The following is a 26,121-nucleotide window of genomic DNA, read 5'->3' on the forward strand; positions in this document are numbered from 1 at the left end:
TGTCTCTTGGCGTCCCTGATGACTTTGCGGAGGTCGTACCTGGATTTCTTGCATAGGTCAGGGTCGCCTGTCTTGAATGCCTCAGACTGGCCTCAAGTAGGGAGTGAATCTCCAGATTAAACTATAGTTTCCGGTTGGGGAATGTACGTACTACTTTCTTTGGCAGGCAGTCTTCTACACATTTGCTGATGAAGTCTGTGATGGTGCTGGCATACTCTTTTAGGTCAGTTTGAAATAGGTAGAGGATTAGGTTAGTCCTGCAAGTTTTCTTTTGCTGGAAATTGCTTAAATTTCACTGGAAACAAATTAGTAGAATGATTATTCTTAGGTTATGATAGTTAGCCTTAATATTGACCATAGTGTGGTTATCAATGGTACAAAGCTGGGTTTGACTTTTCATTTAAATAAGTTGTTTGCGGAATAAAATCATAGAATCACCACAGTGCAGAAGGAGGCCATTCGACCTATTGAGCCGACACCAACTTATGTCCCCACCCTATTTCTGTAACCCAGTACCCTAACTAACATTGTGGACTCAAGGGGCAATTTAGTATGGCCAATTCACCTAACCTGCACATTTTTGGATTGTGTGAGGAAACTGGAGCACCCGGAGGAAACCCACGCAGACACAGGGAGAACGTACAAACTCCACACAGTGAACCCAGGACCCTGGCATTGTCAGGCAGCAGTGCTAACCGCTGGAGCACCATGCCGGCCCAAATGCAGAAATCAATTAATCTGTGCAAACAGGAACACTTGGATTGAATCACCTTATGGTTCAATCACTTGATAAGAGACAAGACATTAAAACAGTTAGACTGGATAGCCAAAATGATCAGTTTATGAACAGATCATATGAAATAACTGATGAAAGGAAAGTACAAACAATGAAAGTAGATTTGAAGGATAGAGATGGCATATTTCAAAGGAGCTAATGAAAAACGGCTGGGACAGATAAGGAAAAAAGTTTTGAACGTAACGTAAAGACTTGGTTCATCAAGAATAAAAGTTTAATGTGAAGGTGATAGCAGGTTAAGGAAGATAATTTAAAGGTGGGTTTTCCCTCTGTGTTTCAAACAACAAACCTGTTGTAGGGTGTCCAATAGTATATCGAGGGGAACTTTTAAAGGACAATGAGGTCCTGTCAATATAACTCCACTGCTGAAAAAGGGTATAACATTTTTTTTAAAATATGCCAAGCCAGTAAGGGATGGTGAAAATTTCAATCTCCACAAACAAACAATGCCGGAATATGTTAAGGAGGGCGCTGAGAAAAGAATTACAGAAGTGTTACAGTGCAGGATGTCATCCTGCCCATTGTGTCTGGAGCAGTTCTCTGAATGAGCAACTTGCCTAGTGCCATTCCATCTTTTACGACCCTGCACATTCAGATATCAATCTAATTCCTTTCTGAATGCTTCAATTGAACCTGCCTCCACCACACTCCCAGGCAGTGCATTTCAAGCCGTAACCACCCAGTGTGTAAACGTTTTGCCCCATCACCTTGGCTTCTTTTGCTAATTACTTCAAATCTCCACACTCTCATTCGTGATCCGAACGCTAGTGGGGACCAGTTACTATTGATCCAGATCCCTCATGATTTTTAATACGTCCATCAAATGTCCTCTCACCTTTCTCTTCGAGGAAAACTGTCCCAACTTCTCAAATCTCACCACGTAACTGAAGTTCCGTAAAACCAGGAACCATTTTCGTGAATCCTTTCTGCTCCATGATTTCACATCTTCCCCAAGATGTGGCACTCAGAACTGTGTGAAGAAATATATATATAACTATATCTAAATTTCACTTAATTCGGTGGATAAATAAGTAGATTTAGAATATTGCACTTTAGGAAAAAGGACTCATTAATACAAATTAACTGGATAAGTGGTCCTTTTTTAAAAAGCAGAAAAGGGTTAAAGTTTGCATTCAGATATCTCTGCACAAGCAAGCATCTCAGTATCGGACACAAAACAGATGTCCCTTACCTAAAATCTATTGGAATGTCTTTAAAAGCTTTTTGAAGATAGCGTACCAGCTGTAAGAAAAAAAAAGTACATTGCAGGTACTGTCTATTCCATAATTCTGATAATATAGCTTTCAGCAAAAGAATGATAAAATTGTACTGAGACATTAACGTGTGATATAAAGCATGTCCAGTTAATGGAGTAAGTTTGAAAAAAAATTGTTAAAAGCTGGTACTAGATAAAACAATGTCTTGTGAACTAATGTCAATTCACTTATGATCACTCACAAGAAAATGGAACATTACACATCACCTTTACAATGGAGCAGATGCCCTCACCCCTGGCTAACCATATAACAAATAGTTCAACTAAAGGGGGGAAAAAAAGGAAATAATTTGATCATTCTTTGTAAAAATGTAAGAACCTTATTAAATATATGATACCATTATAACATTAAGCAGTAATCAAGTTAGTGATTTTTACTACTGTAAGACATTATAGTCATTTTTGACCAGATAAAAGCTCAACTTTATGATATGAGAATTCCCAATTACATAATTTACTAACAACATTCAATTATATAGTTTTAAGGATAATGAAAAGGGGATGAACCAACCCAGAGGTAACACGCACATTTGAACAAGGTGAGTCAATCAGGTTAAAAACAGTATCATAGGATCATTGAAGATTGAAGAATACTAAAATCCTCATCAATGCTTCTCAAGGTAAAGGTGCCAAATGCATAGTCAGATATTTCAACTCTTAATTGAGGAGCGATAACTTGCTAAGCAGACAGCTGCTAATCAGAATTTAAAGCAACACTTTAGATTTTGAGGAATATTCTCAAGATATTTTGCAGGAATATTTTAGAGGTTGAATTTTTGGATTCTATATCAGAAACAAGATTGTGTTTTCCATCTCTTAATATTGTGATGTACTTAGCCACTTAAAAGTGTATTACATGTCGGTTCTTTCATAAATTAAGCTAGATAATATGTAGTCTCATGTAATTTTCTGTATACAGCTCCAAGAACCCCTCTCTGTATACTCTGGAGTGAGGATACACATTATTAAAGATCCCCAGACCCTTATAATATGAGATATTTGTAACCTAGTTGATGCTTATGAAAGACCGGTATTTGATTTTGATTTTATTGTCACATGTACTGAGGTATAAGTGAAAAGTATTGTTCTGCGTCCAGACAAATCATTCCATACATGAAAAAAACATAGGACATGCATAAATACACAATGTAAATACATATGTACAGGCATCAGGGGAGCATACTAAGTATAGTATTACTCAGTAGAGAAGATGTGCACGGGGATAAGCTCAGTCCATAAGAGGATCATTCAGGAGTCTGGTAACAGCAGGGAAGGAGCTGTTTTTTGAATCTTTTAGTGTGTGATCTCAGACTTTTGTATCTCCTGCCCAATGGAAGAAATTGGAAGAGAGAATAGCCCGGGTGGGAGGGGTCTTTGATTATGATGCCCGCTTTCCCAAGGCAATGGGAGATGTAGACAGAGTCAATGGATGGGATGCAGGTTTACATGATGGACTGGGCTGTGTTCATGACTCTATAGTTTCTTACGGTCTTGGACGGGGCAGTTGCCATACCAAGCTGTGATACAGCTAGATATAATGCTCTCTATGGTGCATCTGTAAAAACTAGTAAGAGTCAATGTAGATATGCCGGACACTTATCTGGAAGGTAATATTTTTTGCCAATTCCTTTCCTCAAGGGAATCAGTTCAGCTTTTCAGACCCAAACCAGCATTTGAGAGATCTGGCTACCTTAAACACAAGTGTGGATAACTATCAGAGAAGTGTTCCTGACCCCACATAGCCCCAGATCTAGAATAGCCCCATTAGGGGTTACAGTTAGAAATCACTTTAATTGAACTTCTATTGATAAACCCTAGGATACTATATGCTTACTAATTGCACTCTCAACCTTCATTGATATATACATTCAGGTTTCTCTCCTCCTGCATCCCTTTTAGAATTGTACCCTCTCCTGCCCCCTCCCCATCTGTTCCGCCAACATTTTGGCAAAGTACTCTGTCAGCCTCGAGCCCTCCACCCCCTCGAGCAAGCCCACAATCCTCAAATTTTGCCGCCTGGAGTGGTTCTCCAGGTCCTCCAGCTTTGCTCGAAGCCCTTTATTGGCCTCGACAACCCTCTGCAGCTCATCCCCTATCAAGGTGATTTATCACTGTGCTGCAACATGGCTTCCTTCTCGCCCTATTCTCTCACCGCGGCTGATGTCTTCGCTACAGCTACTCTCACCGGGGCAACTGTGTCCTCCACCAACGTCTTCAAAGCCACCGCCATCTCCTTCCTGAACGCCTCGCATGTGCTTCCCAAACTGCTTCTCCTGCTCCAAAGACATCACCTCAGACATCCTCTCTGCTGTGAAAAGTGCAGCCCCACCCAGCAGCCCAGCCTCTGTCATCTTGCTAGCTCTTTCACTCAACAGTGAACACTCACTCCCTCTCTTCTTCACGTCTGTTTTTATTAATTGTTTTGTCGTCCTTTGCCTTCCTTGTATATTCCTTCATTCAATCATTTGCAAATTTCCCCCAGAACCGGACTTTAAAACTCCTAAAAGCACGCCTCAAGCAGGAGCCACCCAGCATGCGATTTCCCCTCGACATGCCACCATTGGAGTGGAGGCTGGTGGTGTTGGTAAGCATGTATGGTCCCAACTGGGTTGATGTAGGATTTGCAAAGGTGTGTGGGGCCATCTCAGACTTGGATTCATACAAATTGATAGACTGGAGACTGGAATTTGGTGCAGGAGTCGCGATTGGACAGGTCACGGCCACGCTCGCTTGTCCCGTCCGGGGGGGGGGGGGGGGGGGGGGGGGGGGGGGGCAGGGGGGGGGGGCGGTGGGCGTAAGTGTTGGCTGGGCTAATGCCAGAAATGGGAGGGGTGAACCCTTGGGAAGTATCTGCACCCAGGGGAGCCGGGAATACTCTTTTCTTTCCTCCTTGATCCATTAGGATTTATTCACGAATTGACTTTTTTGTGGTGGGGAAGGTGCTGTTAGCTGGGGTTAAGGGGTCGCCATATTCGGCAATTGCGATATCAGATCATTTGCCGCATTGGGTGGATATGGTGACCGGGGGGGGGGGGGGGCAGTGCAGAGGCCAGGGTGGAGATTAGATGTGGGGCTGTTGAGGGAGCGAGGGTTCTGTGATAAGATTGAAAAATTGAGGAATACGTGGGGTTCAAATTGTACAGGGGGCGGTTTCGAAGGCAGTGGTTTCGGAAGCTAAGGCGGTGATAAGGGGGAGGTGATCTCATTCAAGGAAAAAGGTGGATAAGGATGAGAGGGTAGAGAGTCAAAAGGTAATAGATAAGGTGTTGGAGGTAGACAGTAGGCATGCAGAAGACAGGGATCCAACAAAGTTGGAAAAGAGGAAGGATTTGCAGACGAGTTTTGAACGGCTTTCCACAAGGAAGGCGGTGCGCCATTTGAGGCAGGCAAGGGGAGCGGCTTACGAGGCGCATGTTGGCAGGCCAGCTTCGGAGAGAGGCAGCGCCAAGGGAAATTGTTCAGGTGCGGGATAGGGCGGGGAATTTGGTGGTGGCTCCAGATCAGATTAATAGGAGTTTTGAGAGATTGTATAGGTCGGAGTCACCTGGAAGGATCGGGAGATGTAGGAATTCCTGGTTGGTTTGGAACACTCTAGGTTGGGGGAGGAAGACAGGGTCATATTTCGATAAAATATTAAAGCATGCCGCTGTGCAGAGAGACTTGGGTGTGCTAGTGCATGAGTCACAGAAGGTTGGTTTACAGGTGCAACAGGTGATTAAGAAGGCAAATGGAATTTTGTCCTTCATTGCTAGAGGGATGGAGTTTAAGACTAGGGAGGTTATGTTGCAATTGTATAAGGTGTTAGTGAGGCCACACCTGGATTATTGTGTTCAGTTTTGGTCTCCTTACTTGAGAAAGGGCGTACTGGCACTGGAGGGTGTGCAGAGGAGATTCACTAGGGTAATCCCAGAGTTGAAGGGGTTGGATTATGAGGAGAGGTTGAGTAGACTGGGACTGTACCCGTTGGAATTTAGAAGGATGAGGGGGATCTTATAGAAACATATACAATTATGAAGGGAATAGATAGGATAGATGCGGGCAGGTTGTTTCCACTGGCGGGTGAAAGCAGAACTAGGGGACATAGCCTCAAAATAAGGGGAAGTAGATTTAGGACTGAGTTTAGGAGGAACTTCTTCACCCAAAGGGTTGTGAATCGATGGAATTCCTTGCCCAGTGAAGCAGTTGAGGCTCCTTCATTACATGTTTTTAAGGTAAAGATAGATAGTTTTTTGAAGAATAAAGGGATTAAGGGTTATGGTGTTCGGGCCGGAAAGTGGAGCTGAGTCCACAAAAGATCAGCCATGATCTCATTGAATGGCAGAGCAGGCTCAAGGGGCCAGATGGCCTACTCCTGCTCCTAGTTCTTATGTTCTTATATTGGAGTGGGGGGCGATAGCGGAGCAGGAGATAAAATATGCAATTGGGAGGATGCAGTCGGGGAAGGTAGCAGGGCAGATGGGTTTCCAGTAGAGGGGGTGTAGAGCATAGTATCTTTGTATGCGGACATTTAGCTGTCATACGTATTGGAACAGTGTGTCAATGGGGGGCATATTGGAGCTGCTTTGAGTGTTGGGTCTTTTTCAGGATATAAACTAAATTTAGATAAAAGTGAATATTTTGGGGTGTCTCGGCTGTGGGTGGGGCCGTGGGGTGGGGGCTACCATTCCGTAGGACGGGGACTCACTTTAGATATCTGGGGGTGCAGGTGGCACAGGATTTGGGTGGGGGGCTCCATAGGTATAACATTACTAGTCTGGTGGGGAGGGTAAAAGTGGTCTGACAAGGTGGGATGGTTTCCCTCTGTCGCTGGCAGGTCAGGTATAGGCAATTAAAATGAACTTGTTGCCACGATTCTTGTTTATTTTTCAGTGCCTGCCGATCTTCCTGCTGGTTTAGCACACTGGGCTAAATCGCTGGCTTTTAAAGCAGACCAAGCAGGCCAGCAACACGGTTCGATTCCCGTACCAGCCTCCCCGGACAGGCGCCGGAATGTGGTGACTAGGGGCTTTTCACAGTAACTTCATTGAAGCCTACTCGTGACAATAAGCGATTTTCATTTCATTTAAAGCATTTTTCAAGGAGGTTGAAAAGAGGATTACATCGTTTATATGGGGGGGGGGGGGGGAAGGGGGGAAGGGGCTAGGATTAGGAAGGTGCTGTTGCAGAGAGGACAGCTGTCGGGGGGGTTGGGTCTTCCGAATTTACTGTATTATTACTGGGCGGCGAACGCGGTGAAGGTGAGGAGCTGAATTAGAGAGGGGGGGGGGGGACTCCCAGTGGGTTAGAATGGAGGAGAGTCTGTGTAGGGGGTCAGGCCTGAGGGCATTGGCAACCGTGCCACTTCCAGTGAGATACTCAGAGTCCAGTAGTAGTAGCGACATTGAAAATCTGGAGGCAGTTGCGCTAGCGCTTAAGGTTGGGGGAGGGGTCCAAGAAAAATGCTGATTCGGGGGAATCTGAGATTTGAACCATGGAAGTGGGATGGGAGTTATCGGAGACGAGAGGAGAAGGGAGTCAGGGCACTAAAGGATTTGTTTCTTGGGAGCCGGTTTGAGGGACCGAAGGAGTGGGAGCGAAATATGGTTTGGGACAGGGGGATATGTTTAGGTGTATGCCGATCCGAGATTTCGCTAAGGAGATAGAGATAGAGCTTTCTGGTGGGGCCGTACTCCACACTGTTGGAGGAGGTGCTGACGACAGGGGGGGGAATGGAGACAGGGGTGGTGTCGGCGATTCATGAGGCGATTCTGAGAGAAGAGAAGGAACCGCTGGAAGGGATTAAGACAAAGTGGGAGGAAGAGTTGGGAGAGAACATGGAGGAGAGATGTGATGTGAGGTGTTCTGGAGGGTGAATGCCTCAACTTCATGCACAAGGTTGGGGCTGATACAGCTGAAGGTGGTGTATAGGGTTCACCTCAAAAAGGCGAGGATGAGCCGACCCTGAGGAGGTAGAGGATATTTGTGAACGCCGCCGGGGGGGGGGGCAGCAAACCACGTTCATATGTTTCGGTCCTGTCCAAAGCTGGAGGGACGTATTGATGCGCGATCAATAACTACTGAAACGAAGGAGTAGTCCGAATTGAAGGCTTTAATCTACAAGATGTTTCCCCAGCAGCTCAACTACAGAAAGAACGATGGCTGCTGAGAAACACGGGTTCTTATACCCCACCTCATTGGGCAGAGCTACCTTACGTCTTGACCAATGAAAAGGCAAACACTTGGGCCAATGAGCAGCGAGCCTTCTCCACCAATGGTAGCTCACATTCCCAGGTACCGTAGTACCTCTAGTCATACTACCACATGTTTTCAGGGTAATTTCGAAGCTGGGTCCTCTGGAGGCCATATTCAGCCAATCGGATCAGCTGGGGTTGGAAGCGGGTGCGGAGGCAGATGTTTTAGCCTTCGCCACGCTGATCGCCCGAAGACAGATCCTGTTGGGATGGAGGTCAGTTTCACCACCCTGTGCCCTGGCATGGCGGGGGGGGGGGGGGGGGGGGAGAGGGGGGGAGAAACGAGAGAGAATCTGTTGGGAGTTTTTAAACAGTCAAGGTGGTGACGTTGGAGTTGAAGGGAAGGATTGAAGGGTTCTACAACTCATGGGCTTTGTTCATTAGGCACTTTCAAGAATTGGATGACATCGAACATTGCGGGGGGGGGGGGGGGGGGGGGGGTTGGACTGTGTGTATGTTGTTGGTGACTGTGTGTGTGTGTGCGTGTGCATGTGTGGATTCCAGATTCCTTTTCTTTGAAGTTTGTATTTAAAACGTTGGGGTTGGTGGCAGGAAGAGATCATTGGCCACGGGATTGACATTCTATTTGTTATCGTCGATTCTTTGTTGGTGGGTGTAAATTTGGATGAAACGTGAGAAAGAATAAAAATATTTAATTAAAAAAGCACGAGCAAGAATCACCCCAACCTCTGATCCTTGGGGAAATCCAGTACAAATCTTCCTGTAATCTGAAAAATACCCATTAACCACTATTGTGTCACATGTCACTCAGTCAAGTGAAAGAGCTGTTCGGATGTGCCAGCTGTCCTGCCTTACATTGCACTCACCACTTGTCATGGTCATGGCTGTATGTTCTTGTTGTAACACTTTTTACAGACCAATCTTAAAAATGTATGTACCATATTGTTTGTAGTCTATTGGATTTATTTTTAAAAAACTTTAATTAACACAAATTAGTGAGCTTAAAAAAAAAATCAGATACCTGGGGTGGGATTCTCCAATCAGTTGGGCAAAGTCATAGAATTTACAGTGCAGGAGGTCATTCAGCCCATTGAATCTGTACCGGCTCTTGGAAAGAGCACCCTACCCAAGGTCAACACCTCCACCCTATCCCCATAACCCCACCCAACACAAAGGGCAATTTTGGACACCAAGGGCAATTTATCATGGCCAATCCACCTAACCTGCATATCTTTGGACTGTGGGAGGAAGCCGGAGCACCCGGAGGAAACCCACGCACACACAGGGAGGATGTGCAGACTCCGCACAGTGACCCATGCGGGAATCGAACCTGGGACCCTGGAGCTGTGAAGCAATTGTGCTATCCACAATGCTACCATGATGCCGTCGCGTGTTAGGACGGTGTGAACAGGCTGCTCCCAGAACTAATTCTGGTCCCTATAGGGGGCCAGCACGGCGCTGCAGCGGTTCACGCCGCTCCAGCTGCCGATCCCAGCGCAAACTGTGCGCCATGGGATCCGCGCATGCGCAGTTGCGCCAATGAGGACATACGTAGTGGCACCGGTGCCAACTCAAGCATGCATAGTGGCCTCCAACGTGCCAGCCCCGATGCAACATGGCGCAGGACTGCAGGGGCTGGCACGTAGGAAAGGAGGCCGCCAGCCAGAGAAGCCAGCCCGCCGATTGGTGGTCCCCAATCGCAGGCCAGGCCACATCGGACCCCCCCTCCCCACAAGCCGCCACCCGATCCTTCCATGCCAAGGTCCCTCTGCAGGTGAGAACGGCACCGGCGGGACTCGGCTCTTTTCTTACAGCCGCTCGGCCCATGCGGGCCGAAGAATCAGCAGGTCGGCTGTGTAGAGCGGCCCGTGACAGAGGCCGCACCAACCACGCCGGCTCCAATGGCGCTGATTCTCCAGAGAATCGCGTGCCGGCGTCAGGGTGGCGTGGCCCGTTCACAGGGATTCTACGGCCCGGCCCAGGGCTGGGAGAATCCCGTCCCAGACTTTGTTGTAAAATAAACACGGTGAGAATTACATAGTTCTGTTCAAATCAACTAGGAACTTGTGTTAAGGAGAAATACTGTGAATTGCCAATTATGACATTTTGCTGTGTAGTTTGAGAAATTAACTGCCAAAAACAGCGTCTTGTCCTTAATATTCCGACGATTTTCACTTGCATATCAAAGTCTACCAATCGATGAATATCAGACAGCAGTTTTGTGTGGTCAGCAGAGAAAAAAAAACTGTTCGACTTTGCAAACTATCATGGGAGGGAGATGGTCTCAAGGTGAAGAAATGCATTATTTATTACAATAAAAGTGTGAAACACGTAATCTTGACGTGTCATTTTCTCAGCTATTGGAATTTTGAACTTCAAGTTGTTGGTCTGCACAGCAATTTAATCCATCTAGTCTTTATACAAGCATCTGTAGTATACATTTCAGAGGCATAAACACGACCTTGAAATGGAAAAGTCAAAGCAACCCGTACTTATTGGTTCTTCAAAAGCCATGGCGATACCCCTGCGGAGGAAACAATGGCTAATGAGAGCAAAAAAATGATTGATATTTAGTTGTACCAAAATAATGCATCCCTGACCAGATATATTACCTCCAGTGTCTGCATCAATCCTGAAGCATTTTAAAAAGTGACATAGCTGTGTTGTCCACGTTCCTTTTTATACTGTATTCCATTGTATAATTTTATACATACGATAGAACTGTACATGAGGTGCATTTTATATACTAATAAATGAAATACTTCTTTAGTAATCAATCTCTAACAAGTGATTAGATAGTGACAACTATTATTCAAAGTCTATATTTTACAATTGAAAATAAGGGGGAAGTTTGGTATAGGAAATGAAGCAACTGCACACAACTGTGTTTTAAGCAACGGAAACACATTTATTTTACAACTGCAAATCAAATAAATTACCAATGATTTTCAGCAATACAGTACATAAATAACCATGCTAAAACAAGCATTACAGTTTATTTTATGTACAGGAGTCCATGGGCATCAAGTCCTGTAGTTAACATAACCACATCTACTTACATACAATTTCAACTATGGTCCTTTAAGAATAAACCAAAAATGTTGCATAACGATGGTTTATTCTGATTTTACACCAATAATTAGAATTTTAAGGAATTTGTCAAATTTCAAATACAGCTTACACAATGCATTCTGGCTTTACATTTTTTTCTGCAGCCATATCCAACAACATCTGGGACAATTTGTAATTCATTGTTACCCCTGTACCGCACATGAGAGCAGTGTGCAAATAAATAATGATGGCGTTATTAATTTGAAATTCAAGTAGCTTATTAAAAAAAATGACCTTATTTGATTACTGACAACATACATTTACTGAATGATAAAACACATCTCTTCTGTATATGTGTTACACATATTAGAAAAAAAAAGTACGCAAGCTATCTCGATTTTACCTCAAACTAAATTACACCCGTGGTCTGTGAAACCGATATTTAGTCACAACACACTTCACTATGTTTTACAACCTAATTTGGAGAACAAATGTTTCATTGAATTAATTGGTGTGGAGCGGTGAGAGGAAGCAATAGGCAACATAAATAGAACCAGCAACATAAATAGAAACAGACTAGAATGTTTGTTTCACTAACTAATTTTGCTTTTCTTAATAATCCTATGACCCAATAAATGTAATAAAACAGGGCAATTATCTGGCACCATTGACTGATGACTAACCGCTAACAAAACAAAAGTGACTCTCTATGCTAATTTCATCGGAATCTCAGTAATGTAGAATCACCAGCGGTCACTAGATTAAAATTATCCTCCTATATACTAATATTTACTAATGGATAACTGGTTAAGTAAAAGCAGACTGAAAACTATTGTAATGATCCGGAAGACCACCTGAATGTTTGACCTTTTAGGAAACAAAGTGGTTTTCTACAGCTTGCTAATTAGATGCCTTGAGTCACTAATTGTCTCTGACGATTATCAGAAACATCCAAGCAGCAAGATTTATACAAAACTATATTCAGCACCTGTCCTCTTCATTCAGAGACTGTTCACCTACTCCTTGGGAATGCGTTAACTGTTTTGCAAGACACTATAGATCATTTAAACTTCCAGACTAGTAAACATGAAAAAATTAAGTACTGTACTCCATCATTCAGTACTGTGATACTTAGAGTTGTCCAAAACTTATTCTTTTAATCCACACTAAATGCTAAATATAAACTTCTATGCTGACATGAAAATGACCATATATATATGTATAGACACAAAATAATTTACAAGATTTACTATTAAAAAATCAATTACTCCTATATTCTATGTGCATCTGAAACAGAATAATTACTGAAGAAAGCAATTAAATTCTCCACAACAGCATTACATTTCCACGTATTACTGAAGCAGACGCATTACTATGACAACCAACTGGACTGAAGCCACTTAACTTACATGTTAATGTAAATGAAACATGCTGGTAACGGTAGCTCATTTTGAATATTTTTAAAACAAAGATGAACAGTGTTCACAAACTATTCAATTTAACATTACCAGTTTTATTATGTCTTGACAAATGTCAGAACCAGAATGAATGCACAATAAACTGTGGATACAGTGACTTGGGGACAATCCTCCCATAATTCTATGGTCATAACTTTGAAGGATCACATTATTGGATGCATAAAACTGGAAACTGAACTGGGAATATCTTTCGTCAGTTGTCATGCCTCAATTATTTCAACAATGCATCCTGAAGCACAGAAAGGGGAGACCATCTTGTACCTTATAAGAGCCAGCAGATTTCAACGTTTTTAAGAGATTGCAGCGTCCATATTTATCAATTGGTATGGTAAACAGAAATTGAGAACATATAAAGGAATAGGAAAACACTTAAAAACACACACAAGCACATAAACACTTTCAAATAGTCAAATGAGTGAATGCGTCAGGTAATTCAGAAATCAGGTGTTCAAGACTATTGGCTCCAGGAGGGATGAACTAGTCTAAGAATTTCCTAAATTATATCAACTATGTGAACAGCAACACAAATTCCATTTGGTCCAGTGCTTTCTATTTTTAAATTGCAATAGCTTGATTCAGATACACCACCATCCTACGTTGGACGTGTGTTCTGCATCTATCAAACAATTTGGTTGGTTCGATCCGTTTGATTATAAATTAAATATGCAAGTTTTCAATAGCCCATTGAATAAATGATTATAGTTAAAATTCAATATGGTATTCAAGGTGTCAACTCTGCAAAGAAATCTGGATACTTTAAAACAAGGAAGGCTATTCATGGAGATCTGTTTCTGTAATCTAAACATCAGTTCTTGTGGTTTGAAAGCTGACAAAAAAGTACCAGAATAACCACTTCTGATAAGCTTATGGAAGTAATGGCATCATTGAGCACAGCTGATGTAGTGCTTTTTAGGACTACTGGATGTCTCAAAGCACTTTACAGCCAACAAGTACTTCAAGGGTAATCACTTTCGTATGGTAGGAAACAGCAGCCAATTCGCACACAGTAAAACCTCACAAACAGAAATGGGATAATGATCAGATTATCTGTTTTTGCAAGGCTTTTTGAGGCTAACAATTGGTCGGAACAAAGAATAACCCTAACCCTTGCTCTTTTTCAAAAGAGTGCCATTGGATCTCTTACAGCCACTGAGTAGGCATATGTGGCCATGGTTTGACATCAGGCAATTTGGATGCAAGGTGAAACATTCAAAGACTAATATAAATGGAGGTTTAAATTAAAATGTAGGAATTCAGTGCACCCCATTAACCACAGGAACAAAATTAGAACATTTTAAAAGAAAAAGATGTGTAATATAATGGATATTAAATATTATTCACTGTTGCTTTCCACCTGGAAAGTTAGAACACCAAGCTAGATCATAAGCAGTGACACAATGACTGCAGCTTAGGGTTTTCTATGATGTTATGGCTCTTATGAATTAACAAATGAAGTATAAGAATTCAAGGTGGAAAAAAAGTCTAGAGCTTTCAGAAATATGAATCTCAGTTTCTATAACTGAAACTCAATAAAAACTCCTCTGCCAGAACCTCTCGTTTTTCTTCAACATTGTTTACAAGAGTGTGAACCTTAGCATAGTAACTTTATATTCTATATAGATAGAAAAGTAAATAAGGAACAAATATCCAGCACAGAAATGGAGTGAATCATCAAAAACAGAAGTAGTCACTTGTCTGAAATCCTTCACAAATAATTTTGGATAAAAGTTATTTTAATGAATCCAGTTTGTTAATATTTTTAAAAATTGTTGCCACCTTGCAAATTGTTGCCAAAACTGTTAAAATTTCAAACTATTACCTGAAGGCTCATTAAGATTAAAAATCAGATGCACTCGCTTTCCGATCTCATTTCCCATAAAACCAAAGTATTATTGATTAGGGATACGATGGAACTTGTTCATGTTGAAAGTGGTGCTTTTGCTAACACTATTGGGGAGGTTTTAAACTAATGTGGCGGGGGATGGAAACCAGATTAGGAAGTTAGAGGTCAGTAAAGAGGCAGCAACTAAAGCCAGTAAGGTACTAGATAATAAACTCAATGTGACTAAGGGGAAGAGTAGACAGGGAAGAGATGATGAACGCAAAGGGACAGGTGGTCTGAGGTGCATTTGTTTTAATGCGAGAAGTGTAGCAAGTAAGGCAGATGAATTTAGGCCTTGGATTAATACCTGGGAATATGATGCTATTGGTATTACTGAGACTTGGTTGAGGGAAGGGCAAGACTGGCAAATAAATATCCTAGGGTATAGATGCTTCAGGAGGGATAGAGAGGGAGGTAAAAGGGGTGGAGGAGTTGCATTACTGGTCAGAGATGATATCACAGCTGTGATTAAAGAGGGCACGATGGAGGATTTGAGCACTGACAATATGGGTAGAGCTAAGAAATAGGAAGGGTGCAGTAACATTATTGGGACTTTACTTCACCCTCACTTTTGGGAGGCCTGTAGTAGAGGTACAAATATGTAGACAGATTATAGAAAAATGTAGGAGCAATAGGGTGGTTGTGATGGGAGATTTTAAACTTCCCCAAACATTGAATGGGACTCGTAGTGTTAGAGGCGTAGATGGAGCAGAATTTGTAAGGAGCATCCAGGAGAGTTTTTTTAGAGCAGTATATAAATAGTCCAACTAGGAAAGGGGTCATACTGGACCTGGTATTGGGGAATGATCCCGGCCAGGTGGTTGACGTTTCAGTCGGTGATTACTTTGGGAATAGCGATCACAATTCCGTAAGTTTTAGAATACTCATGGACAAAGACGAGAGTAGTCCTAAAGGGTGCTAAACGGGGGAAAGGCCAAGTATAACAAAATTCGGCAGGAGCTAGGGAATGTGGATTGGGAGCAGCTGTTTAAGGGTAAATCCACATTTGAAATGTGGGAGTCTTTTAAGGAAAGGTTGATTAGAGTGCAGGACAGACATGTCCCTGTGAAAATAAGGGATAGAAATGGCAAGATTAGGGAACCATGGATGACGGGTGGAATTGTGAGACCAGCCAAGGTGAAAAACGAAGCATACATAAGATTTAGGCAACTTAAAACTGATGAAGCTTTGGAGGAATATCGGGGAAAGTAGGACAAATCTCAAACGCGCAATAAAGAGGGCTAAAATGGGTCATGAAATATCTTTGGCTAACAGGGTTAAGGAAAATCCCAAAGCCTTTTATTCATATACAAGGAGCAAGAGGGTAACTAGAGAAAGGATTGGCCCACTCAAAGACAAAAGAGGGAATGTATGCGTGGAGCCAGAGGAAATGGGCGAGATTCTTTTTTTTTATATAAATGTTTTTATTCTCCATTTTCGCATTTTGCTCCAAAATTTACAACCCACCCCCACAAACAGTAAATGGTAAAAACTACATAATCAATCCTCTTAACAATAACAACGATCCCATCCTCCCACACAATGACCCACCTGTCAATATATGCATCCAATAAAACAAACCCTCCCACTGTGGAAACAAAAAGCAAAGGAGAAAAAGAAAAAAGGAGTCCGGGACCGCTCATAGTCACCTTAGAGTCCACCCTCGCCCGCGCCCCACACTCAACGGCGTCCAACCTCTGAAAGAGTGCCGTACATGACACCCAAGAGTTGTAAACACCCCCCCCCCCCCCCCCCCCCCCTCCACTCCTTCCCAACTCCTCCCGTCCACTACTTCTTGTAAAACTCCTTCCCAACCTTGGTTCCTTCCCCTCCAACTTTCCACCCCGGCTAGACCACTCGGACCCTGTTCTGCTAGGCTCCGATGGCCGCAGCCCCTCCCCCCACCTCACTCCCGTTCACTGGCCGGCATAGACCTGCCAGCGTGGAGGCCCCCACACGGGTCCCTTTCCCCCTTGCCCGAAGCTAGAGAAGCCCAACAATCCCCCTTTTAGCGCACAAACCCCGCAGATCCACCTACACCCCAAAGAGCCCTCACTTCAAACGAAAGTCCCATCACTTCCCTTGTCCAAATATATACATTGGCTCCTGTAGCCCATACACCCACACGCAGTGAAACAAACAAACAGAAAAGAAAATACAATCATGAGGTTACATCGGTACATGGTCATTTCTCAATTCTGCCACAGTCCTTCTGCCTTCGCAAACTCCTCTGCTGCTTCCGCCGTTCCAAAATAAAAGTCCTTGCGCTTGTAAGTCACCCTCAGCTTTGCTGGATATACAATGCCGCACTGCACCTTGCTAATGTACAGTGCCCTCTTCACCCGGTTGAAAGCAGCCCGCCTCCTCGCCAGCTCCACTGTGAAGTCCTGGTATACACGTATACCAGATCCAGCCCACTGCACCACCCACTTCTGCTTGGCCCAGCACAGGACCTTCTCCTTCACACTGTACCTACGGAAGCACAGAGTCACTACCCTTGGCGGCTCACTCGCCTTTGGTACAGACCTCCACGACCAATGAGCCCGATCCAGTTCATATCGGGAGGGATCCACCCCTCCCCCAATACTTTTGCCAGCATCGCGGCAAAATACTCAAGTCGGTCTTGGCCCTTCAACTCCTTCGGGTAGCCCCTCAATCCTCAAATTCCGTTGCCTGGACCTGTTTTCCAGGTCATCCATTTTTCCTCGCAGTTCCTAGTTAATCTCCTTCCCCATCGAGGTAAGTTGATCACCGTGCTGCAATAATGTCTCCTCCACTTCCTTCAGCGCCTCCCCTTGCTCCCGCACCTCTGCCACTGCGCTCGCCACCGGGGAAATTGCCTCCTCCACCAGCACACTCAAAACCTCCCTCATCTCCTTCCTCATTGTCTCCATGTATTTTGTATACTGCCTTTCGAATTCCGCAGCCATTACCGTAGTTATTTCTTCAGCCGTAAGCAATGCGGCCTCCCCGATGCTCCAGCCTCCATTTTCCTTGGTGACCCCGCGGTGACCTTTCCACTCCCCGACGAACTTTCAGCTGTTTTCACAGCCGTTTTCTTACTGGACCTCGACATATCCCTTCCCTGTACTTCCTTCTGGCCTTCGCTGCCCCTAGGACCGGGCGTCAATCCCCGACAATGCCGTTCCCGAACGGGAGCCCTCCAACGCGCGGCTGCCTCCCGCCCGTTGTCACCGGAAGTCAGCCGTCACCGCTTCTTCAATGACCTTGGTGAGATCTTTTCACAGTTGTTCCCTCTGCTGCTAGAATTCAGCTTTCATAAATGCCCTCAAGTCAGCTTGAGGCCTTTAAGCTCGCCCTTCCCCCGCCTGCATGCTGGAAGAGGCTTTTGTCTCTGCTGTAGCTTCAGCCAAATCTTTAACTGTTTCTGCGGGTCTGGTAACCAAGAAACATACCATTCCTGGGGGAAAGTACTCCTCCAACATTCACCTATGTCTTTTCATCAAAATTCCACCCCGTATTGCTTAAAAAAAAAAGAGCTCTTTTCTGTAACCTTGGGCAGGAGCTGCCTTGTGTGTGACCACTTACTCCATGGTGCACACCGGAACCAATGGGTGAAATTCTTAATGAGTACTTTGCCTCGGTATTCACCAAGGAGAGGGACATGACGGATGTTGAGGCTAGGGATGGATGTTTAAATACTCTAGGTCAAGTCGGCATAAGGAAGGGGGAAGTTTTGGGTATTCTAAAAGGCATTAAGGTGGACAAGTCTCCAGGTCCGGATGGGAACTATCCCAGGTTACTGAGGGAAGCGAGGAACAAAATAGCTGGGGCCTTAACAGATATCTTTGCAGCATCCTTGAGCACGGGTGAGGTCCCAGAGGACTGGAGAATTGCTAATGTTGTCCCTTTAAGAAGGGTAGCAGGGATAATCAAAGGGAATTATAGACCTGTGAGTTTGACGTCAGTGGTGGGCAAACTGTTGGAGAAGATACTGAGGGATAGGATCTATTCACATTTGGAAGAAAATAGACTTATCAGTGATAGGCAGCATCGTTTTGTGCAGGGAAGGTCATGTCTTATAAACCTAATAGAATTCTTTGAGGAAGTGACAAAGTTAATTGATGAGGGAATGGCTGCTGATGTCATATACATGGACTTCAGTAAGGTGTTTGATAAAGTTTCCCATGGCAGGTTGATGGAAAAAGTGAAGTTGTATGGGGTTCAGGGTGTACTAGCTAGCTGGATAAAGAACTGGCTGGGCAACAGGAGACAAGAGTAGTGGTGGAAGGGAGTGACTCAAAATGGAGAAAGGTGACTAGTGGCGTTCCACAGGGATCCGTGCTCGGACCACTGTTTGTGATATACATAAATGATCTGAACGAAGGTATAGGTGGTCTGATTAGCAAGTTTGCAGATGATGCTAAGATTGGTGGAGTTGCAGATAGCGAGGAGGACTGTGAGAGAATACAGCAAAATATAGATAGATTGGAGAGTTGGGCAGAGAAATGGCAGATGGAGTTCAATCCAGGCAAATGCGAGGTGATGCATTTTGGAAGATCTAATTCAAGAGTGGACTATACGGTCAATGGAAGAGTCCTGGGGAAAATAGATGTCGAGAGAGATCTGGGAGTTCAGGTCCATTGTACCCTGAAGGTGGCAACGTAGGTCAATAGAGTGGTCAAGAAGGCATACAGCATGCTTGCCTTCATCAGACAGGGTATTGAGTACAAGAGTCGGCAGGTCATGTTACAGTTGTATAGGACTTTGGTTAGACCACATTTGGAATACTGTGTGCAGTTCTGGTCGCCACATTACCAGAAGGATGTGGATGCTTTAGAGAGGGTGCAGAGGAGGTTCACCAGGATGTTGCCTGGTATGGAGGGTGCTAGCTATGAAGAAAGGTTGAGTAGATTAGGATTGTTTTTGTTGGAAAGACGGAGGTTGATGGGGGACCTGATTGAGGTCTACAAAAATATGAGGGGTATGGACAGGGTGGATAGCAACAAGCTTTTTCCAAGAGTGGGGGTGTCAATTACAAGGGGTCACGATTTCAAGGTGAGAGGGAGAAAGTTTAAGGGAGATGTGTGTGGAAAGTTGTTTTTTTATTTTTTATAAACGCAGAGGGTGGTGGGTGCCTGGGACGCTTTGCCAGCGGAGGTGGTAGAGGTGGGTACGATAGCATAATTTAAGATGCATCTCGACAGATATATGAACAGGCGGTGAACGGAGGGAAGTAGATCCTTGGAAAATAGGCGACAGGTTTAGATAAAGGATCTGGATCGGCGCAGGCCAGGAGGGCTGAAGGGCCTGTTCCTGTGCTGTAATTTTCTTTGTTCTTTATTCAGTGCTCTCTCTCTCTCCTAAAATTAAATACTTTGATGCTGCAATGATAAAAGAGAAATTTTAAATGAGATTTTTTTGTAGACTCTCCTTTTAATGCAATGATAATGCAAAAAATAATAATTTAAACAGAGGACAGTAAAGATTAGGTTTAATTAATGCTTATTGGTCACAATACATTACAGCAGAGGATTTGGTAGTAAAGGATTGTGTGTAGGTAACAAAATGTACATCATTAGACAAGTTAACACAATAAAGCTGCTTCATAGCCTTACAGAAAACCATTCAAGCTTCCTGCCATTACTCAATTTAAACCCAGCCGCTTGGATACAACCATCTATCAGCTCTAAAGCAAGCAAGTTGGGCTAAAGTATCAACTCTGGCAGCTACCCACATTACAAGGAAACAAACAAGAAAAGCTGGATTTCAAACACAGCAAAAGGAGAAAAGAAGTGTGGGCGGCAACTTTTTGTACATCTTTTGTCTAGAGCTAAACATATTTGGTCCATTTGAAGAGTTGCAAAAAATAGATACGAAATCAATATCACGATCAAAGCTTGCTGATGAAAAAGCTACGAGCAAAGTGCAGCATTCCTTCACTTTAGCATTGATTCATAATTTTTCCGTTTCCCATTTCAGACACTCAGTATTGGCAAAAAGCACTCCGCTCTCTCAATACTGTTATGATAATATGCCTCCGCCCCTTCACAAGAGCATAATTTTCAGCATTAATATGACAATTATTCATTTCCAACATCAGCTATCCTGTGATCTGAATGAGACTCATTCACCGCCTACCGGCATTGAATTCCGGCAGTTACAGGAGACCAAGCCTATTTCACTGGGCTGAGTGTACCCAGATTGACTTCACTTAGGACTTTGACAGCCAGCAGACAATAGCAAGTTTTCTCCTAAACAGTCTGGACAGAATTCAAACCCAAGTTTCAGAAATGAGCGGATAGCACTTAAATATTTTATGAAAAAAGTCTCAACAATGCTTGGAGAAAGCAGTATTAATATTCAATAAAATGTAGAGCGTCAGTTCTGGACTCTGCCCAGCAATTTGCTGCAGCTGTTATCATACATTATCTGCCGATAAAATACAATAAATGCACTACTTTTCAAAATCTTGAATTTCATAAGGGAAGGTTCACAAATACTTGAGACCTGCATCAAAACATTTTACACTTTGATACACTAAAAGTGGTAAATTAGTGGAGAAATAATTTTACTGCTGCCAATGGATATCCCTTAATTAAATATATATTGCCATCATATTGTACCACAATTAAACAAGAAGCGTATATTTCAGGAAGTTTAGTTTTAAAACATATTCCCAAAGTCAGGATGAGAGACACGGAAAAGGATTTAAAAAAAATATCTAGAGTACCCAATTCACTTTTTCCCCATTAAAGGGCAATTTAGTGTGGCTAATCCACCTAGCCTGCACATCTTTGGGTTGTGGGGGCGAAACCCATGCAAACACGGGGTGAATGTGCAAACTCGCAGAACCGGGATCGAACCTGGGACCTCAGCGCCGTGAGGCAGCAGGGCTAACCCACTGCGCCACCGAAAAGGATGTATTTAAATAAACATCCAGAGCAGAAATTTAGATCAAATAATAATTTAGCTTTGAGACAGAATGTGCTATAATACTATACATCAGGTATTATTTAAGTATGTCAGATGTACAAATATAGTGCTTGTGTGCATATTAGTTTTGCTTTGCATTCTATTATAGTCTTCTATGAAATAAGGAATCCACAGAGAAAAAAGTGCATGTCGGAATAGTTTTTGCAGCAATGTTAATGATGTAAAATTTTTTTAAAATGTAAACAATTTATTCTTAAACTCTGACCCAAATCTGTTCTTCTCACATGCACACAACTGGCTCACTGATACAACCTGATATTTTTTCAGGAGTACAGTAGAAATATTAAGTTTCCTTTCAAAAACAATTTGAATTCTTACATGTTTTCTTGTACCAGAGATACTGAATGAGTCCATACTTCCCAGCAAAGTTATTGAATTAGGTTGACATGAATGTCTGAGAAACTGGCAGTTCAACACAATTTAAAAATACCACATTATACTAACTCGGAACATCAGTATTATTTTGGGCCTCAATATTGAGCTGCAACTGATATTTTAGAAATTTCAAACAAATTCTTTAGGCAGATAGATGGTTTACCAATTCCTGTTGCAAACAATGATAACTGCACAACAAAGTTCATTGAATCCCAAGCACAAAACAGGTCATAATGGCAAAAACAATTATTGGCCACTTTATTTACTCACTCCCAAAAAATAAAAAGCATTATAAAAATTCATGATTGGCAAGAATCTACAAAACCTAATGGAAGGAAGGGACAGCATTAGTGTCAGTGGGTTTCTAACTGTATCCATTTTGGTTGTTTGTGTGCACTGGTTCTACTGCAAGTCGACATTGAGACATCAGCCCATACGCACCTTACAATATGCAACTCAAATAAAATTGTTAAATGTCTTTAAATACTGCTTGCTACAGTATTTTGTTATAAAGGTAACATACACAGTGGCAAAGGCAAGATAAAGGGAAGGTGGTCTCCTCAATGTTGGTGGCTGCTCTCATCTTGGCAGACAATCGTGTGAAATTCTTTCCCTATCTATAGCATTAACTATCCCAGTGTTGAAATGAATTTTAAATATAATTTTTAATTACAAGAGCAAACTTGGTTTAATTAAATCATTCAGTGTGATAGCTGGGGTGACTGTCACTAGTCAGCTGGGTTGTTTCTGTGGCTGACGTCGGCTGCACCACAATTGCTCCATCTCCCTCTGTAGAACAAAAACAGAAAAAACGTCTATTAACAATCATTTTTAAAGGCAGCACTGTATTTCTCCGACTTTGATGCATCCTTAACCAAAACTGTCATTATCTTTAGGATTTGTGCAAGCGTCGCTGACTGAAAAGCAGCTTAATTTGGGGTACCAGGTTTTCAATGCAAACAGCTACCTGTTACTATCTGAATTTAGTCAGATTTGTAAACTCAGTCTAAATAAGAGTCTAAATACTAGCATAGATGTTCTATGGGTGTACACTCAAGGCACTAGAAGTAAAGCTGGCAGTAAATTTGATATGGCACCAGTTTAAAGTATTAATTTTGCCAGTAAAAACTATGATGGAATCTGCTGTTTGCAAGTCTGAATGGGGGCACAAGCCTGTACCATTAGCCAGGAAGACTTTCCAGGCAAAATGGCCTTCCTAAGGTGGAGTCATTAAAGACACATGAAAATCTAGAACAGCAGATTGAGAAAGGATTGGCTCATTTCCTTGACTGGTGCTCAGCTAGAGCTGAGTTTTTACAAAAGGCCAGAGTCCTGAAGGACTTTTTAAACTGAAACAATAGGCTGACTGGGCTGCCTGATAAATCGGAGATCTTTCTTTGTTCTATCTGGTATTTAATGTGTACTTTATAATGGCCACGATTTGCCTATTGAATTAATGTTGCTTTTGGTTTAATTGTTAAAGTTATAAAAACGTGACTCTGCCAGTTTTTCATTGGGGTTGGTTGATGATCTCCACAGGGATGATAACAAAAGGCAAGTATAAGTTATTGGATGTACGGAATCTACCCACTTCCCTGAATGATATGCATTCCTGGCTTTGGACACCGAGTCAGGTCAAGTGGAAAAAGCAGAACAACGGTATGAATTTGGGGCGGGAATGGACCATTCAGCCTCTTTTCCCTGTTCCACTATTCAATAAGAACATGGCTAATCAGATTGTGTTCTTAATTCCACATACTCCTGATAATCCTCAACACCCAGATCCCCTCTGCAATCTCCCTCTATTTCAGTCATGTGCAGTTTTCCTATTCTTACTGCCAAAGTGGACAAGTTCACATTTTCCCACATCATACCTCATTTGCCAAATTTCTGTCCATTCGCTTAACTTATCTATGCCCCTTTGCAAATCCTTCTTATGGCCTCTTCACAACTTTTCCACCTACCTTTGCATCCTCAGCAAATAGAGCAACCATACTTTTAGTCCCTCCATCCAAGTCATCAACATAAGTTGTAAACAGTCAAGACCTCAGCACTGATATCTGTTGCACTCCACTCGTCACATCTTGTCAATCCGAAAATACCCATCGATGCTTATTATGTTTCCTGGTAGCTACCCAATCCTGTATCCATGCTAATATGTTACCCTCTACATCAAAAAAGGGACAATGTATTCAGAAAATTGCTGGGGGAAAAGTGTCTTATTTCCAACACATGCTCATGTTCACCATGACTATTCTAATCAGAAATGATGGAAAGTACAGAGTAAGTTGGGGACTAAATGGACACGAGGTACCTAAATTTATGGCAAAAGTCGCCAGCCTTGTTGCAGGAAAATACAGGCTCTGATAGCCACAATAAGGTTACAGAATTAAGGCAATTGTAAGCAATATTTTTATAACCCCAAGGAAACTAAACATTATTTCCAACCTATGAAATTTGTGTTTGCACTACTTTATTCAAAAAAAGATTGTGCTTATATGCTTCAGCTACTGTAATAATACTTCAACTGTGAATTAGCCTGCTGTACAACACCAAAGCATCACTGCTACTCTATAGTTACTTTTCTCTTAAATTTAATGACAACAAATGTCATTTAAGTCTTTATTCATAAATAATTACCATCTGCAGAAGTTATATTTTGAGAGACTAATAGTCTGGTTTTCGGTTGTGAAAAAAAGTGCCACCATAGATACAGATTTATCAAAATAATTCTTCCTGGCATTTCAATGATCACCTGCAATTAGATCCATGTTATAAACATTTATCATCTGCAAAGAAGAATTTTCAAAATAGGTACATGATTCTGACTTTTCATTCTCAATTCATCAAGATTTTGAATGTTGTTTCATCTCCGTGTATATAAATGACCAGTTTCACTGTGAATTTTTTTTTAAATACGGGTAACAGATGCAGAATGACACTAACTACCAGACTCAAGTGTTCATGAATGACTGCTCAAGAGACAGCAGCTGGAAAAATATTGTGACATGCACTGATCCAATTGTTCTCAGTCTGTCTGCCCAATCCAAAATAGTAGACAGCATTTGTCTGATTAGTTCTGGGAATAAAAAGGGTACAAGCTGCAAACAATGGAATAGCTTCCATGTACGAAAGAGAAAATGCTGGAAAATCTCAGCAGGTCTGGCAGCATCTGTAGGGAAAGAAAAGAGCTAACGTTGCGAGTCCGATAACTCTTTGTCAAAGCTTTGACGTTATGGGAAGTTGGAGAAAGTCTTCGCTAAACGTCACTTAATAAGCTGAAGCAGTATCAGGCTGACCATCGGAGACCTGTTTTTAAAAATAAATTGAGCAGGATTAGCAAATAATTAATTGTATAAAAAATCAACTGCCGTTGTCAATTTGGGACCAAGTCTTGGAAAAATCTCAAAAGGCATGTTATGGATAAAATAAAAGCAACTTTTGTAGATACCAAAAAATTGAAATTAATAACTGAAAATGCTAGAATACCTCAGCAGGTCTGGCAGCACCTGTGGAGAGAGAAACAATCTCGAGTCCGAATGACTCTTCTTCAGAGTTTCATTTTGGCTCCCGCACCACGATGGCCCCTGTGGGTCATCATTCACAATGTTCCTTGACCGATTTGAGATGGAATTAGTGTGGATCACTTTTCTCATTCCCTGAGTTCTTAGGACTTTGCGAGGTACTTCATGCAATTACTATGAAGTGCCGACACTGTTGCTAAACAGGTGAACTTAGCAGCCATTCTGCACACAATAAAACCCCACAGCATTTGATTCTATTTATGGTGGTTGAGGGAAAAATTGGCCAAAATATGAGAGAACTCATTACTCATTTTCTTATTCCCATGATGCTTTTCTACACAAGGTGCTGCAGAATTGCAAATTGTCCTAGTTCTTAAAATTTGTTTCACGGAATTGTTGCAATAAAACCTTATCTCTTACCATTTTGGTTGTATCAGAGGCTGTGTTATAAGTCATGAGAAGACTTTGCAAAGCTCATCTAAAGAATGCATTTTGTCCCCTCTTCCTTAAGCCCCGAGGATTCTGGTGACTATGGACTTCCATTGAATTAGTCTATGATTGTACTTGGAAAAGTACTGCAGTGATATGCCA

The 26,121-nt window shown here is 42.5% G+C and overlaps 1 protein-coding gene across 1 annotated transcript in view; it reads right to left on the reverse strand.

Moving 5' to 3' along the window:
• Window positions 1-20,112: 20,112 nt before the first annotated feature.
• The window catches only part of LOC119969550 (dnaJ homolog subfamily C member 5), a 93,464-nt gene continuing 87,455 nt past the window's right edge, over window positions 20,113-26,121 (reverse strand). Inside the window, exon 5 of the mRNA XM_038803310.1 lies at window positions 20,113-22,795. Within this exon, the coding sequence (XP_038659238.1) occupies window positions 22,704-22,795 (92 nt within the window). The 3' untranslated portion in view covers window positions 20,113-22,703. The remainder of the gene's footprint in view (window positions 22,796-26,121) is intronic.

The sequence above is a fragment of the Scyliorhinus canicula genome, chromosome 7 (assembly GCF_902713615.1).
Source record: "Scyliorhinus canicula chromosome 7, sScyCan1.1, whole genome shotgun sequence".
Lineage (NCBI taxonomy): Eukaryota > Metazoa > Chordata > Chondrichthyes > Carcharhiniformes > Scyliorhinidae > Scyliorhinus > Scyliorhinus canicula.